The 18,915-nt window shown below is 31.5% G+C and overlaps 1 protein-coding gene across 5 annotated transcripts in view; it reads right to left on the bottom strand.

Annotated features, from left to right (window-relative positions):
• Moe (moesin) overlaps nucleotides 1-18,915 on the bottom strand; it is a 56,492-nt gene that overhangs the window by 23,306 nt on the left and 14,271 nt on the right. For 2 of the 5 annotated variants that reach the window (XM_076386455.1, XM_076386479.1), the window contains one exon: nucleotides 5,706-5,729. The exons of the other annotated variants lie outside the window; for them this stretch is intronic. In XM_076386455.1, coding sequence (XP_076242570.1) covers nucleotides 5,706-5,729 — 24 coding nt within the window. The remainder of the gene's footprint in view (nucleotides 1-5,705; nucleotides 5,730-18,915) is intronic. 5 annotated transcript variants of the gene reach the window in all.

Here is an 18,915-nt window from a genome sequence, read left to right as displayed (position 1 = left end):
GTTTAGTATGTGCATAGAATAGAGAGCTGAAATTTTGTACCGCATCCGAGACCAAAATTTCAATACAATGATCTTCTATTACGTTTTAAATTTAACCTTGAAAGACATGACTACACAGACTGTTCTATTTCTTGTTCTGCATTTAGCAGAGTAAGGGCCAGGAAGTAAATTTACACACGTAACGCACATATAACAGTAATGATAAAATTTAGTTTAAAAAATAAAAAAAACATTACACGCACTAAAATTATAGCGCGTTCTTCCCATACAAGTCTACAAGCACTATTGTACCGATGATCTTAATGCACACATCTCCTTGTCTTGTCATGGTATCATCAATTTCTATGTTCTTACAATAGTATTATTTTGTTTCGAATATATAAGCATTATTATACAGCGAGTTATAAAAACCTGCATGCATTGAATTTGTAATATAGACGAATTATTTGTATAATTTCTAATGTACTTTCATTATTTTTTTAAATATTATAATTCGCAGAATGTACTTATACAGTACATTATGCACTCTAACATAATATAGAATAGTGTTAAATAGGCAACATAATATCTAATTTGAAAATATTAAGAAAACTGTAAATTCTTAAAAATGTTTTATATACTTTTTTATTTGAACTCCATTTATACGAACGAAATTTTGATTAATGCCTGATTGACTGTACTCTAACTTGGAAGCTGTAGCTTATAAGTTATCTGAACTATTATCGAATGTTACTCCTGTTATATAAACGTCTGACAATAAAATGTAGACTATCGTAGACAGTAGAAGCAGGCATTATGCACCTTACTTTGAAATATTAATTCAGTCAAATGATTTTTCTTGATACTTGTTCAATTTTGTAGTTATTTATGATTGCCCGAATTCATTTATCTAGTACTGTATCTTTGTTACAAAATAAATAAAGAATTAATTTATTAAGTATTATGTAATTATCATGCTCACAAATTCATTTTCAAATTCTTAAGACTTGACACATCATTATTTATGAATAAATATTTGGTGGAATCCACTTGTACGTATGTTAACTACGATCAACTGAACAAAAAATTATAGGTAGTGAGTCAAATTAAATGGACTGCTTTTATTATATAAACTAACCTGGTTATATGAATTTGTTTCGCGACAGGTTCATGTAATATAAACGGAATTCTACACACGTACATATTTAGATATTTAATGAAAAAGATAACACCATTAAACTACTTTAAACAGATTTACTCGAAGTACGTTTTTCAAAACATACTACCCCATTTAAAAATAAATATAATTACCTTACGATAGACATTCGAAACGTATTCCAAGGACGGCAATAAATCGTACCAGTCATGATCCGAAAACATGACATTACAACAAAAGTGCAAGTAAGCAACTGATCATTTACCGCTATAATAACATACAACCAGAAAGATCTGCAAGTAGTCGTTCGGTCTTCACTTGTCTTCACCGAAAATGGTGTTAATCCTATCGTAGAAGTATATTTAAGTTTAAGCGATCAATACAGACTGTGCGTTCAACCTCCACAGTGGTTCGTTGTTAGCCCATTATTTTACCTTATGATTTTTCTTGGGAATACAGCACTAGGGTTAACTTGAACAAAAGACCTAGCAAAACCCATTGATTCACCAAGCTCAAAGTGCTTTCTTATCGCGCAAGTTATTTCTGATGTTCAAATATTCCAACACGGCAATATATAAATTTTTTAGTATTCTAATATTCCAGTTTTTTTTTTAAATTTCCCATTTTTCAAAGACTATCCTCTATTATTCTTTCTTCTCTCTTCAAAACCATTAATTTTTTTCTCGTCTCCACTTTCAACATATCTTGAGCTTTACAAGTGTTTGACCTAGGTACTATGACATGTCCTCTCAAATTGCTATCCTCAATAAAATTCAACATTAAATTTCACTTATACTGAGGGACTGTTAGAAAAAATTCATTGCATAGGTATTTATAGAATGTATGCAACATTTACTCACTAGTAAAGATGAAACTGAAAAACAATGAAAGAACAATTCCAAAAAATAAGTAAGAAACAATGATGATTTCGAAAATTTCAAACAAACACATTTGGAAAATAAAACAAAGTTAACAGCTAATTCGGGTGACGTGGTTTTTAGATCCGTAATTTTGTCAAATCTTTAATAACCCAAGCGTTCACACATTTTTATATTTTCGTCGTCCAGTCATCTCCCAAAACATATGAATTAACCAATTTGGTGTAATGTGAATGAGCTCTTACTGTAACAGATCTTTCAGACTACGACAAATCTGTCATTTGCCAATCAATTGTTTTTTTTCTTGTACAGTGACACTTACATTTTATATCTGTGTGTAGTGTACACTCAGCTCAGACGAACCTGGCCGCCTCGATACTCTATCTCTTGCTCACACGGCAGTCACTGAATAAGAGAGAGGAAGATAGATAATGTCGATGCAGCCAGAACCGTTTGAGTTGGCCGTACATGGTAAAATCACCAATTAGAATGAAGTAATTTACTAATAAAACCGAATTAATATTCCATAGCATATTATTATGTATACTGTACAATCTGCATACATATATCGCAATGGGGTCATATTTGAGTCAATTCGTTCTCTTTTATCGTATCTTTTAGCGTCCAATTCGTGTAAAATATGTATAGAAAATAAATATGGAGTTGTTAATGACCTAAGTAGAAGAAAGGCACGTTACATGGAATAAAAAATTGAACGACTAAAAGGATGAAAATTTAGAAGGAGCCACATGGAGGCAAACATGTTGCTCTTATATTGATCTATAAGAACAGTTTACTCTTATCGAAAACCAGACTCAAAATAACGTACAAAATTCCAGTTCTCTAGATATTTTTTACAGGATGTATTACATCTACACGTTCTTTCTATTAAGTTTTTATTAAAACTAACTGCTGTACGAATACGTTTTAAACTCATTGTATGTCGTGCAGACACAGTGTTTTGGTGAACCTGCAGATTAATCACACCACCGCCAATTTCGATGATCTTTGGATATATTATAGACGACGAGATTTTGAACAACTTTTTCCTATACATATAATAGGCAGTCGGCTTTAGTTTCAAAGTTATAAGCAAAAATCGAAATCAGTGATAGTGTGAATAAGTTGACCCAGTGGATAAGTCCAAAAAAAGTCTCCCATGCAGTCGAACACCTTCGTCTAAGGACCCAGTGAATCTAAGTTAACCCAGTCGAAAAAGGTTACGCACACTGAACTATCGTCGAAACATAGAATGCAAGATAGATAGATCTAGGTTATCCTTGTCCACTGGGTCAGCTTAGACCCACTGGGTCCTTATAGGGTGTTAGGTCACCTGGAAGATTTTCTTCTGGACTTGTTCACTGGGTCAACTTATTCCACTAAGTAAAGGTTTCGAAAAGAATACTCGTGTTCGATAGTTAAAGCTAAATAGTCCATCCTTTATAATATTGGTTATTGGGCTCCTGTTTTGTCGAAACTTTCAGAAAAGTGACCGTCACATCGCATAGTGACGCGACAGTGCCACAGACGCAACGTACAATCAGAATTTAATGTAACAGTAGCAACATTTTTTTGCAAATATCTCGGAAACTGAAGCCGACCGCCTATTATATGTATAGGAAAAAGTTGTTCAGAATGATAAACTTAAGAGTACAACCAAAGATCATCGAAATCGGTGGTGGTGTAACGTGTAACTAATCTGCAGATTTACCTGCATCTTTAACTTTATTTTGGGTAAGAACAATTCTTAAAACAATTAAATTTACAAACAAATTTCTAAGTATAATAATAAATCAACATCTGATGAATATTTGTATTATTTATAGAATAACGTGGAAGATATTTGTCTTAATGACAAAATTAAATTGTTGTGTTAAGTAATTTTTTCCAAGTATTAAAGTGAGAATTTATTTAACATTTTAAATTAAAATTAAATTAACTAATTAAATTTCTTGAAAAACTATATAAAGATCATATTACTTTATTACATATATCATATTATTTATTATTCTTCAATATTATATGCAGTTGTTGAAAGAAGGTTTGATCCACATTTAAGAAGCTAAGAAAATCTTTGAAATGTTAAAAATGTATAAATAATATAAATAAAAAGAGAACATTATATCGTCTCTCTTGAGCTATATAACGTTCATAAGCTAATTGCAACTAAAAATTCGCTTTATGTAATCAATAAAGTGGTTTCAGCTACATGCTCCATACTTGTATGAACCTAAATGTAAAAAAAGACACATCCATTTAAAATAGAGTAACATGTCTCGAGTAGTTATGAGGACTGACCCATTGAACACTTATGTTTACCAAATTAGTCTTCATGCACAGAAACGATGTGATTTCATTGCGATTTTGCACAAACGACGAACTTTGACTCATTTAAACTACTATAAACCTGCCAAATTGCACAGTATGTAAACTATATTTAAAACTATATTTATAATTTATTTATACCTTAATAGGATATAAATAACTCAAATCAAGTAGGGTTATTAAAGAATACAACTTTTTGCACTATTTTCATCATAAATATGGATTATTATAAATACAAACTAAATCATTTGAATAAAAATTAAATATTGAAGGTTGTACTGAAATTATTTTATTTAAATCAAATTTAATCACATTCTTCAAAAGCACTATTACTGTTAGTATTGCTAATAATATGTAAGTAAAGGAACTACTTTGTCTATTTACATTTCGCAGCGGATCTATTACTGCTCTTGAAAATTATCCATTTTTTCCAATAAATAAAAATATTTACTATTTCATGAAAATATTTAGTTCACAAAATGTTTAACGCAGAATTGAACTTCTATCAATATTTTAACTGTATTGATGTCTTTTTCTGGAGCGATACTTGTTTCTTCTCTTTGTCTTTTTCGTAAGATTGTTTTTCACATTGCATACTTGTTAACAATGCATATTAATCCTTAATACAGTTAAAAAAACACAAATAAGTACACGTTTGAGAAATATTTCTATAAAATCGTATGAACTTGCAAAAAATAAAATGTAACCAAACAAGTTGTTCGTCTATGATATTAGTTATTACTGACTATAACAATTCAACTCTCGAAAATAATTATCATTTAGTAGCTATACTTTTTTTAAATACAGGTAGATTGGAATTAGAATATTTGAAGGATTCATATTTGGTGCAGTTGGGCACCTCGAAAATTTCGATCTTCTCGAAAGACATTCAAGTTTCCCAACTTTTTCGGGTTCTCGAAACCAAATCTTGGCTTATTTTGAAATAATACTGACTATACTATTTCTATGTAAGTAGGTACATATTACTATATTAAGACATTCAATTTTTGTATGTACATAATATTATAATTAAGGATCTTTGGGAATTTAAAAAACTAAAAACCACGGGAAAGGTACATAATACAAAATGGTCGAAAATTATTTTTGGCGATTAAACAGCCAAATGTCTTAAAACACTGTAGAATATGCGATTCTCAACAAACAATGTGTAGGTATGTACAATACATAGCGAAACAGTAATAACGTATCGCTCGTTTATACCGAGTCTTAAATGAATCTATATAGAAATCAAGGAAAAAGTCGATTTGTTGTGTGTAACTCAATGGACACGCGTGCAACAACGACGTAAGCAACTTACTTAATGAATAATTACAGCTACAACGATAATTAAGCTTGTCGTGGCTTACCCTAGAAATGAACGAAGATCCACCCTTCCAGTTGTCAGTTTAGAGTTAGCATGCGTTCAAAGAATAAAAATACATTAATGTTAAAGTATGCGAATTAATTTGTTCGATCATTATGTCCACACGTCTGTCCTTGAAATTACCATGAACCTCTGGTCTCCACCCTCTCGTGACCCTGCCATGGATATAATTACCAGGGAAATGCCAATGAAAGTCAGTGTAACACGGTAATTTCAAAGATCGTTTGTGCACACGCACACGTATATGGGACACTCACCCACACACGTGCATCGACCTCACAATAGCAGTGTATCAGAACACTTAGCGAACGTAAAATCTACAGGCTACATGATTCCTCATTTCCTAAACTCGGTCAAATGATCAGCACCTATTCATCACCGCACATTCATTTAGGTATGGGTGAACCCCTAGTTAGTAAGTTCACTTAGTTAAACGATGTTAAATAACGATCATGAACTATCAATCACGAACAATGGGACAGTATTGTTGCGTACAATCGTACATAGAGTATTTTATCGTAATTAATTCACACTATTTAGTGACCAAAAATATTTTAGTGAGAACAGGTAAACATTAATAATATTAAAATACATGTAGTGTTCGATAACAGTTTTTGGAAATTTTAAACGATGACTCTACATGTCAAAATACTACGAAAATTAAGAATAACGAAATTGCGTTTACAGCTTTGTTTTTGAATTATTCATTGTGAAAAATACACCTAAAGTGCGCGAGAACTACATCTGGCTTGGAACTTATTCTACTGCCTGTATATTCACCAGGTCAGGCACGGCGATATTAGTAGAATGGATCTACAAGACGAACACGTTTCACCTGAATTTTAGGCGTTTTTAAAAAAACGAAACCTCACAGGCAATTTTGATATTTTTCACGTTCCTCTCATTTTAGTAGATAGAATCACTTTTTAAAATTTTTGACATTTGTTGTCGAACACTGTATGTATACATATGAGTTTCGGCTTTCGGAAATTGGGATGAGAACACAAAGATTAAGATAACATTAAATACTAAGAAGTGAAAAATATTGAATTTTGCATTTTTCATGAAATCCTCATAGAAGTTACATCAATTGATATCTTGTGTTTTCCCTGATGAAAATGGCACCAAACTCAAATACCTAATTTAGATTACTTTTAACAAAGCTATCTTTAAATTTTAAAAATTAATATTGTTTTAAGCAAATCCCTTATGTACAATGCGACTTATATCGTTAATTCTATGCATTCTAATTTTTGCGTAACAATTAAGAATGTCCTGTATCGATCGGTACGTTTACGACACATAGTTTCCTCCTTCGAACTTTTTTCACTTCCGTGCACAAGAATTTCACAACTCGCGTGTGCAATGTTTTTTTTTACAAACCGAAGGTATCAATCATTGCTTTTTTATACACGGTATACACAAAAATAATTAATTTATTAAATAGCAGTTAGCTTTTATGACTTTAAATATTACTAGTTAATGAACGTCGTTTTTATTTATTTTGTTCGAACCTATTATGCTATATAAAACTTTACACACAATTTACGTGGAGACAGATAATGACATCTTTTAATCACATAAAACATTTTATGATTTGAACATACACAAATTTTATGTTCTGAATACTTTTTAACAATAACTTCAATAACTTTAGATAAGTACTTATTTGACTAAAATGAAATATATTTCATTATTTTGTTACGTTCCTATATGTATTACAAAAAAAATGTAATCATTCAAAATAGTACCTCAAAATTGTTAAATTTTAAATATTTAATTTTATGTTAGTTCAACAGTAACCATCGTGAGAATATCATCCCTGTTAAATTAGTTACGAGTTCCGAATTAACAGTATTTATATTAGATTTTCCTTTAAAAAGTAGAACAGTATTTCCACTAGATTTTCTTGCAAAATGTAAAACAGTGTTTACACTAGATTTTCCTTCAAATTTCATTGCAAGAAATCGGAAAAAATTGGTGTTTCCATGCGAATTGCAATTCCCAGGAACCACTATATCTACTTTAGAAAAAAAGAAAACAAAAATTGAAGGTTGAAACTGAAGAATAAAAATATCAGCGTGGTAATTTAATTTACAGTTCTGTGAACATCAGAAAGTTTAGTGGTGACCGCTGAATTTAACTCACATTAAAAATAACTATGCTTAAAGTTTTTAATTTTATCGATTCGATCATTGATAAATAACGACTTTATTTTCAACATTTACTCATACTTCCTGCAATTTTAAATATTTAAAGAAATTAATCAGTAAACTTTGATATTTAAAAAATTTCAGTATAACTTACGTATTTACTTTAATATAGATTCGCTTATTTCACGTTACTATTTATACTGATGAGCCGAAGATCTAATGTAACCAAAAATAAAGTAATTCAACAGTTAATCTTTGCAGTGACTTTAGAAAAGAGAACATTATTCTGATAAAACTTGTTTGTATAAATGCTTTATACTCATACCTTTTATTTTATTATTTTATATTTTACTTTTTATTCATAGTTACATTTTGTAACCAATAAAAGAAGTGAGATATCTCTACAATTTCGACATTTGAATTTAATAATTCTTCATGAATAGATTTGTGAGTTACTATATGTATATTCTGTTTATTTATGTATACTGCGAGACGCTTGAGACAAAATAGATTTAAAACAGTCTAGCTGAGGAATAAATATAAAAAAGAAAGAAATATAATAATATGGCTACATACAGATATTTCATATCAAATATCTCGCGACTCGTGGAAATAAACAGCACAGATATCAATTTAAGTGACTGATATTACAGATACACCTATTTGTAATTTTGAAGAGTAAATATGTATAATTTCTAAAAACGAGAAAGTATTTCTAACTTTACTTACGTATAATTTATCTATCATTTAATGTTGTAATTAAATTTTTATATCAAAATATCATAATACCTAATATCAATTATATGCAAATTCGTATGCTGTCTACAACCATATTCATGAAACCAAATTTTGTAAATTTACATGTAACAGTTTGAAATTTTAACTAAAATTAGTATTAGGTTTTGTAAATTCTAATTCTATCAGAATTGTAAGAAAAGAATTCTAACAGGTCATTCCGGCTTCATCTTACTATTACAAGACTTCCTCATAACTGAATTTGATAAATATTACTAACTTTTCAAGATATATCTGTTGTTAATAAATAAATGACTCATTGCTTCCATCATTGCTGAATGTTTTATAAATTGGGGCATATTACCATTAAACCAGATTCAACCAATTGATTGTGATTATCTTAATTTTGAAAATCCATTATATGGACAGCGCTTCAACCTACCAATGATCGTCATCAAGGGAAAATGGGTAAAAACTTAGATTCACTTCTCGTCGTTACCGGAAAGCACTACTTGCAAAGTAGACTCATACTATCAACACGTCCTTGCAACACACTCTAAGATACCATATAAATAGCTTCGAATGTATAGAGAAGAATGAAAAAATGTAAAAAGGACGTGAAATCGACTACAGTCGTACGCGGAATAACGTCCGCTAGTATGTAGTTGATGCTGTAGCCTGTGTTACGTAATAATCCACAGTCCACAAGTAAGAAAACACACCTGCGTTAACTGCCTTTTCGATTCACATTCACAACCTGTTACGGAGCACCAATTACTCCATGGATCAAGTAAATTCTCTCGGAATCCTTGATTAGCCACGTATACTATCGAGGTTTAAGCGTTCCTTGAAACGAATTCCTACTGACTTTTAAACTTTTCGAAGATCTCTGTCGTGAACGCTAAAATCGAAAAATAAAGAGACTTGTGTATCTATCATTCCGATTCTTCAAATTTTCTCGCGAAAAATGTTTGAAAAAATTAATTTTGCAACACGATTTTGATGAAAGAATTATCGATTTATTCCTTCAGGCAAACCGACAGTAATGTGTTTCATAGTAAATATTATGAGAATATGCAGTTGAATAAATTTCTACGGATTATGGACTTCGATGAACTTTTTTGCATCAAATTAATAAAAAGTATTTAAGAGAATTAGTGTTTTATGAGAATAAACTGAGAGATAGTTCAATATTATTAAAAGAACTATCAACTAAATATTAATACAGTACTAAAATTTCCTTAAAATACACGCGTAAGCGCAAGAATTGTTTAAAATTTTAATATTTGCTATGACTGAAAATTGAATTATGTCTACATCGATAAGATTTAATGTCACTCAGATACAAACGTTACACTTAATGATCCAAAGAAAAATATTTCAGGAAGTCTTTTCTAGAAAACAAATGTTACAACGAATTTGTAAACCTGTTTATTCTAATGCATAATATTTATTATCTTATTATTGCAGCAAAGAATTATTAAGTAGTAGAATAACTGTTATTAATAGCTTTGAAAAGTAAAGACACAATTTTAGTATTACTGAAAGTGACATATACATATTAATGCAGACGATTAATAATGTTCATCAGTCTACATGTGTGATAAATCTAAGATTACATATATTACTTTATACTCATTCATAGTGTAAAGTTGATTATGATGCAGTAATGCAGCTGACCTGCTTTTGTATCGACCTCTATAATCTTTTTTCATTGTATTTAAATGATAGACATTGTAGTCAATTTTGATCAAGAGATGTCAAACTTTTACACGACACCATTCGATACAACAAAAGGATCGATAACATAATAATTAGACTGCGGATCTAGATGCATTTACAGAAAATTCTAATATGCCAAACATGGATAAAAACCATGTAATATGAAAAACTGTAGAAATTATCGAAAAATAAATACATTTTTAAATATTTTAAGAGTGAAAGAGGTATTCAATTAGGTTCCATTTCTCTAATTTCGTGTACGGAAATAGGAATTCAGATTAACATCCACAGTGTAATAATAATAGATATTGACAACTCAGTCGTATTTTTTAAAAGTATAAATAACAAAGAAAAATGGTTTTTGAAACCACTGAGTTGGTAATGGTGAAAATAAATGATCAATAATGCCTTAACTCTTTAGAATCCAAAAGATTAAATTAAAATTACAGAGAGCATGGAAACAAATTTAAATGAAAATATTGAAAATTTAGTCTGCAGATTTCCATCACTGACGTATACTGTTTTCATATTTAATACAAAGAAAATTTGCATAATATGATGCTAGAAAATTCTTGCACAACATCGAAACCTCAACAGATCTTTTCATTAAAAATTTACATGTTAATAACTTTAATCAGCCATTAACATACATTTACTATCTCCAGATATTTATAGGCGGTAGTGTATTTCACTGACTATCACGTTCTCATGATAAGGATATATCTACAATATTTTACGTCTCATTGTTCCCGACGTATGATACAAAAACCTATTGAGAACACATCCCTTACCACAGAAGTCATTCGTAACTCATGATCTCAATAAGCAAAGCTCTCATTAAAGTGCACAAACATATTTACATCTCAGTTCGACTTAAGAATGTAATAAAAATGGGACAGAAAAAACTGAAATACTGAACAACATTTAACATACTTCCAACTGTTGGAATTTAATTTTTTAAAACGTTTGACTGGCAGATATCACATACGTATACATACACGAGTGATAGTTCCTCACGAACACGAAATAAGCATGGTCGAAATAATTAATTCATAAGATATGAAAAACACTGTAGTAAATAGCGTAGCAGAGAATGTATTAATAAATTTTGAAAGTCCTACCGCAGGCTCGAAGCCAATGGCCTTTGCCACTTAAAAAGCAGGTTCTCATCAAATTTTCGAAGTTAACACACGTCTGTGTCGATGTGAAATTTCATGTTTTCGAGAGGATTGCAGAAAGGTTTTGAGAAATAAAATTACAATATTGAAATATAGGTAATAGGTTTCACATATATTAGGTATTTATAATTTTAAATCCATAATTGAATGGATGCCTTTCACAGACACGCGCAAGTGCATTCATGTATGTACTCAGACTCTGGGTCGGTAGACCCAACATAGTGATACTGTTCTTTTCTCTTGCATGAAAAATTCTATAATAAATTGTTCTATCAATCTTCGATAAATACTTGAATACTTCTAGTAGCGTTACATATATTTTCATATATCTATTACATTAGTTTGTAACGTACTTGTGTATAAATACAGTATTTTCCATTAATATTATACTCTATCTTCAAAGATGTCATGTGACTTGAGTGTTAATTTTAATCTACACACTCAATTTAAATATGCAATTAAAAATTTTCTACAATCCATAGGTTTTATTATCGAAGTCATCAACTAAAATTTCAGACCTCTAAAGGTGGGCACATTACTAAATTCCAATTATAACAAGAATACAGCTAATCAGAACTTTGGTTTATGAAAATAACATCTTATTTTTAACGTATTTTACGCGTAGGTCTGGGTTTACCAGCTTTATCTTTGACCAACGAGTTAACGTAGGTAGTTTACTTCTGATTCAGTCTTTGAAAATATTCTTAACTTTTTATCGCAATACCAAATGTTCAGTAGGATAGCATTAATTTTCAATACAACATGTATCCAGAATATTTATAACTGATGGAAGTAACATTAAATAATATTCGTTCTGAGTGGATACTACATAGGGTGTTCAATAACAGGCGCTAGAAATTTTAGGAAGTAATCCTAGATTCCTACAAGACGACATAGGATGAAAATTGAAAATGACAAAGGTGCACTTACAGCTTCGTTTCAGAATGATTAATTGTTGAGAGAACGCTTCGGCGTATTTTAGGATATGCGTAAAATACGTCTGACTTGGGACTTATTTTACTACCAACGTACAGTAGCTAGGTGAAACAGCGAAATCAATAGAATATGTCCCGAGTCAGGTACATTTCGTGAAAATTTTCTCAATAATTAATAAATACAACATAAACACATTTTTATCATTCTTGATTTCCGTCTTATTTTAACATATAGAATCATCTCTTAAAATTGTCAAACACCCTGTATAGTATACAGTATGTACTTGAGGATACGTATAGGTTTTGTTTCACGGATCTATTAAATTTCTCAATTTGAAATGTTCCATTTTCTGATTTTGACTACGTATACTCTTTAGCAATTTGACAGACCGCTTGTCATTTCTAAATATTAACTTTCTATTAAGCTCTTTTTTATCAATCTTGATAAGTTTAACTTGATCCTATACAAAAAAAACTTTATTTAAATTGCCAACTCTTTCTCGTTAAATCATTTGCATTACCATGGCACATTTTAGCATTGTAAAGACATCGATAGCGCACAGCTTCGGGTAATCACATTCCTCGATGTGTAAAAGCGTCTTTGCAAAGCAATGGGAATTAAGAGCAATGTATGCATCTAACACGCATACTTCTTGTTGCTCTTGACTTGAACATACGACCTCTTTTAAAAGGGTTAACAAGAACTGCAGAGAAAGCAATGCCTCGCGTACAAGTTTAATGAAAGGAGATGAAGATAAACTGGAACAACGTTGTTCGTAAAGTAACTAACACCAAGGTAACGCAGTCATATCCAGCCTTTTTCTCTGCGATACTCTTCCAGAGGCTGACGTCGGCGAATGATTCATCGTAGGAGCAAGTTGTAAATTTTTTTTCTACTAACATGAGTAACGATATAGATTAAAACGTTAATCTTTCCGACCGTTCAAGTGATTTTCAACTATTCTAACAACGATAATTAGAACATATGTTTTTTAAATGTCGTAAAAAGAGAATTTGTGAAATCTTATGTTAGATATTTTATTTATGTATGGTAACTACAATTTAGAAAATTATATATTTCTGCCAACACAGTAGAACCAATTACAAACTATCACGTTCATTTTAAAGAACTTATAGTAACACATTCCCTATTAAATTTCTATTAAATTAAAGGAAGTCATATCAATTAAGATTTGTTTGAGAAACCTTATCGTAAAAATTATTTTATCCTTGAATTTAATCTATCTTTTCTGTGTAGGTATTTTACTTATCAGCAAAAGAAAGAGTTCTATACAAACTTAACATAGTGCCTTTAGATATGTACTCTACAGTAACATTTACCTGTTTAAATTAAAATACTACTAAAAGTCTCATTCCTTTATAATAATGCATAAAATATTTTATACCAATAATTAATTAGATTTATTATATATTTACACTTCTCATATGTAATATTCGTTATAGTATCTAAGTACGTATTTGGAGTCAAAATTTCGATAAAAAATAACCGTGTTTATGAGATTATAAGCTAAGATGATTTACACAACCACGAATTACACGAACAATTTGTAATAAATGTAGCAACATTTTTGCGAAATACATTACTCGTTTCCAAAAATTATTTTATTAGAGCAAACTATGCACATATGTAATATGAGTATTATCTATACATTAAGTGTTAGACACTATAAATTATCCGAAACTTCGTTTAGTATTCCAAAAATCAAAGTTTACTTAAATATTATACTCATTAAAATAAACGGATTAGATCTATCCGTAGGAAATGCATAAAATATTCATTTAACAATATTTAATATCTTCTCAAAGTGTAACGGCAATTAAAACATTTATCCCTATAGAGTATTACGTTATGTACAAAAACAATAAAGACAATTATATCAAGTTTGACTCTGTTTTTTGTAAATCGTATGACAAAGTTTGTATTACTTTTAGAGATTAGGTCAACTTTCATTATTACTAAACTTTATTTTGAGACACACAAAATTATACAATTCCTTTTTGTAATCTAGTAGTATTCGACGAGTACAATCTAAAAATGCTATTCTTAGCCTTAGGAATTCATTTTTTAAAAAATGATGTGTTGGTAAAGTTTACTGCCTTTAGCTGCCTTAACAGATTACAATAACGCCATGTTGGTTTCTATCTATGATCTGATTGGCTGATGTGGTCGGATCCCTCTAACGGGAGGTTGCCTCCAAAGAACCTAACCCAGATTCACTGTGATTAGTCTTTCTTTATCAATTAGAAGAATAATGTAAAATTATAAATATTTCCAAGAAATATTTGCTAAGTGCGTAAGTTACACTGGGTAGTATATTTTTTCTCTGTTTTCAGTTTTAAACAATTGCTTATTTGTAAATACTGTATCAAGTAGAACTGACATCAGCCAATCAGATTATGAATTGGAACCAAATATGGCGTTAAAATAATTTGTCACGGTAAAAACATTGTTTTCCATACATATAATTTTGTAATAGGTGAATACCTATAGTTAAGAATAGTATTTTTGAATTGTACTTGTCAAATACTATAAGAAAGTAAAATTTAACCTTTGACTATATTTAAGCAATAACTAAATCAAATAATGTTTGGTTTACTTTGTACTGAGTATATGTTTTACAATAACTTCTTAAAACGATTTCTGTTTTTATAAAAAAAAATTGCATACTACAACTAACACATAAAGTTTCATAATAGATCATTTATTCGCTAATATGTAATTTCACCAATATGTAAGTCAACTAAAATAGAAAATAGCTTGAAAATGACTTAGTAGGTATTAATGTAAAATGAAGTTGCTTATCTCAAGCTGCTTCTATATTAAGAATAAAACAGTTTAAATGATTAATTATTTCGAATAATTATTTTTGTTTCTCATTTCGTGTATGTACAATTTGTCCAGATTTGATTTTACCCCGTCTACAAGTATATCAAAATGAAACTTACATTCTAATAGAATTTATACGAAATATATGGTGGTATTATGCTCAATTACACATACATTGTGTCTAGGCTAAAATTAGACGTTCATGTACGAGTCGCCGTTTCCCCGCCTCTGCGAATACGAAGGCCAGTGGCACAGTCGGCAAGGCCGTAGGGTGATAAAAAGACGGCAGTCTTTGGGATAAAACGAACAGACCGACACTTCACGTTTCCTTAAATGGCGTCTGCCGTAATGAGTCATCACGCGTATTATTTTTATGCAATTAACGTAACACGAACTCAAGTCGCGAACCAGCTAATAAAGCAACGCGCCGACATCGAGACAATGCTCACAGCCGACCGCGTTCCTCCACATTTTTCACTTTTATCACAGCTGTAATAACGCGATAAGAAAACGGGCTACCTCTAGCTAACAGTCGATGACAGCATCCTCTCGTTTCAGCAGCTATGTTTGCTTTGCGACACTCAGAGGGCAACGTCATTGGTGTGCAATGCCGCCTGGAAACGCGCGAAGATAACTTTCCCTCGTAACCGAGACCAACACTTCATCGAGTAGAAGTGTAATTTCTGGAATATATTTACGCACTGACGATTACTTTGTAGATCGTGATCAAACTTAGCTGAGCAGAGTGCAAGCAAACAGAGAGAATGTAAGGAAGTACTTAAATGCGGGAATAAAACGCTTGGAGAAACTAAACATCGGCGTTCCGTGAAATGGGAAGATGTGACTCCTAACCTTAATCTTTCCGTTTTTTATTTCACTGATTTCAAGTTGTTTTTCTCAAAGCGAGTCTTAATTCTGTATTATTTTTCATACCATATTTAACCGAAATTCATTTTTCAATAAGCGAAACAAGCATGTGGAGCTTCGAACAATACGTATTGTAATCATTAACAGCTACAGTGCGATTTTTTAGTTGAACCCTGGGTGTGCCAAGCGGCCGACACATGGCCCGGGAGGGACCCAAACGCTAGACGTGTATTTCAAGCAACGTTGTCAGATTGTGTGTTCGATCGGATCTCTCTTTCTATCCTTAGAAGCAAGTGCATCTTTCTCACTGACTCGATAAAGCAGAGTCCTTCATCTACAAGACACCCCATGCTACATTAATTACTTTTTGCGTATACTTTTATCAATCCAAGGGATTCTGATAACAATTTAATGTTATACGGGCTTGTATGAAGTTGCGAGGTAGTTTAAGACACTGTTTAACCTGTTCTGAATTTGCGTTAGATGAAGTCGAGCTGTTTGCCATTTTTTTCTATGTGACATAAGCCGCTCTAAATCGTCAATAGGATTCGACATTCTTGTCAATCAGGCTAGGTAGCCTCACTGAGAAGGAAAGACGACAGACAACAAACAAAGATAGGAAATAAGGACCTATGAGGATGCACGACTAAGTATTCGTAAATAATATAATTGATTAAGGCCCAATGAGTAGGACGCGTATCGCGTGGGAGAAGCACATTCATGGGCTAGGGCAACGACAACATCGCAACTTCGAGGACTCTACCATGGGGTTCAACTCTAGAAAATCGAACTGTAGTTTCAAATATCTGTTTTAAACTTCATCGTTATCGAAATATCTGTAATACAATTAAGTCTAAAAGGCATAGTCAAACGAGGTTAAAAACAACATACAAAATTTGACTTACAATGAGTTTTCCGATAGTTTATAAGAAAAACCAATTTATGTAAAAATTTCAACCCAACCATTCCATGGTTCCAAATTGGAAACAGGACTTAGCAAATTACCCCCTCCACTACACATACTAGTATACAAGCCACGTGTATGTGAACTTGGCGCTTCGGCAGCTGCAAATAACCGTGACAGAAGGCGGATGTGACTCTTACTCTCTCGCTCTTGAAACACCGAGATTCAATTGTTCAAGTTGCCGGCAAGCGACACGAGCTAGGCACAATCTTTTCATTTGCCCAAATATTTCCTGTTTTCGGTTTGTAAAAGAGGGCAGAGGCGAATCTAGTCTTCAAAAAGCCTGGAACGTTCCAAATTTCTGGAGCCTCATTAAAATAGATAAATTATGCGGAGTATGTATTGCTTTATTTTTATGCAAAATTAAATATACATAAAATTAAGAATATTTAAATCAAGCATTTGAAAAGACATCTATTTCACAGGTATCGCGATAATAACGTAACTATATAATCCATACTTTAGGTGTTAAAAGCTAACAATGACTCTGTAAACTGGCGTAAACTATCGTCCGATTTGCTTGATATTTTTGGCAGTGGTTGCTAATATTATTTTGTTCATTTACACGTATGGAATTTCTGATTAAATGATGCATATTTTTATTGTCGTATGGGGGATCCCTGTCTTGAGTCTTGAAGCAATCACCTAGGGCGCCTGTGATTGAGGAAATTCTGAGGATTGAGTCTGAGGAAAGATCAAGTGATGACATTCTGGGGAATATCTCTACGTATATTTTTTATGAACAATTAAAACATCGTCCGTATATATGTACTTAGAAAATAATAATAGTCTGAAGGAAAACTGTTGAGTATCTACGGATGATGATTTCTTTCTAAATGATAGATCCTGTGATCGACACCCAATATGAAAAGGACCTTTCTATTTTTTTTTAAATGTTTAAATTGTATGTAATGTTACTTCAGAAATATTGCAATTTTGGTATACAAATTTTCATTTGTAAATACATATCTAATAAATGTTTGAACTTTTTTCTATAATAAGTATATGTATATTGCGTGTATACATATGTGTACATATACAACGCACACAATCACACACAAATGTATGTATCTATATGTTAGATATGTATTTATAAACGAAAATTTGTATTTAAAAAGTACAATATTTAGAAGCTGGAATGCGTTACTTATAATGAACTTATGGTGCACAGGGAATGTGGAGGAGGAAATTTTCAGTAACTCCCATCGCCAATTTGGATATTACGGATTCCAACTCCACATCGGCAGCCTTCCAAATTAGGCGCCGCCTGATTCGCAAAAGCCCAGCTGAATTTGTCACATTTTTTATTCTATTTTATCGATATAACCCAGCAAAAAGCAATACTATGGTATGAGTTTATGCCCTGCGACTTTTCGTCCTTGTGTAAGAAGATTTTGACCTGAAAAACGGTTCATTCGAAAGAACAAAGTTTAATTCAGTGCAATCAACTCGTGATTTCGTTCAAAACACTCTCTAAATTACAGGAAAATGCTTGAATTCCATGGGCGTGAATGATAGGTTTTTGCTCTACTTTGTAACGCTCGTATTGCTAAATATTAACAGAATTTCGTTAAATCACGAGTTGACTGCGCTGCGTTGAACTTTTTTCCAAATGAACGCATTCCCAACTCAAAATCTTCTTATGTAAGGACGAAAATTGGCGGGGCATGAACCCATGTTTTGCCTAATTTTGTCGGTAATGTCGCTGCTCTGACGTATCTAATCGTACCCTCTTAATTCGTTGCTTCCTACATGTCGTTTCTCGAATAAGTGTTTCATGCTATCTTCAAT

The sequence above is a fragment of the Calliopsis andreniformis genome, chromosome 2 (genome assembly GCF_051401765.1).
Source record: "Calliopsis andreniformis isolate RMS-2024a chromosome 2, iyCalAndr_principal, whole genome shotgun sequence".
Lineage (NCBI taxonomy): Eukaryota > Metazoa > Arthropoda > Insecta > Hymenoptera > Andrenidae > Calliopsis > Calliopsis andreniformis.
This window is presented reverse-complemented; position numbering and strand designations above follow the sequence as displayed.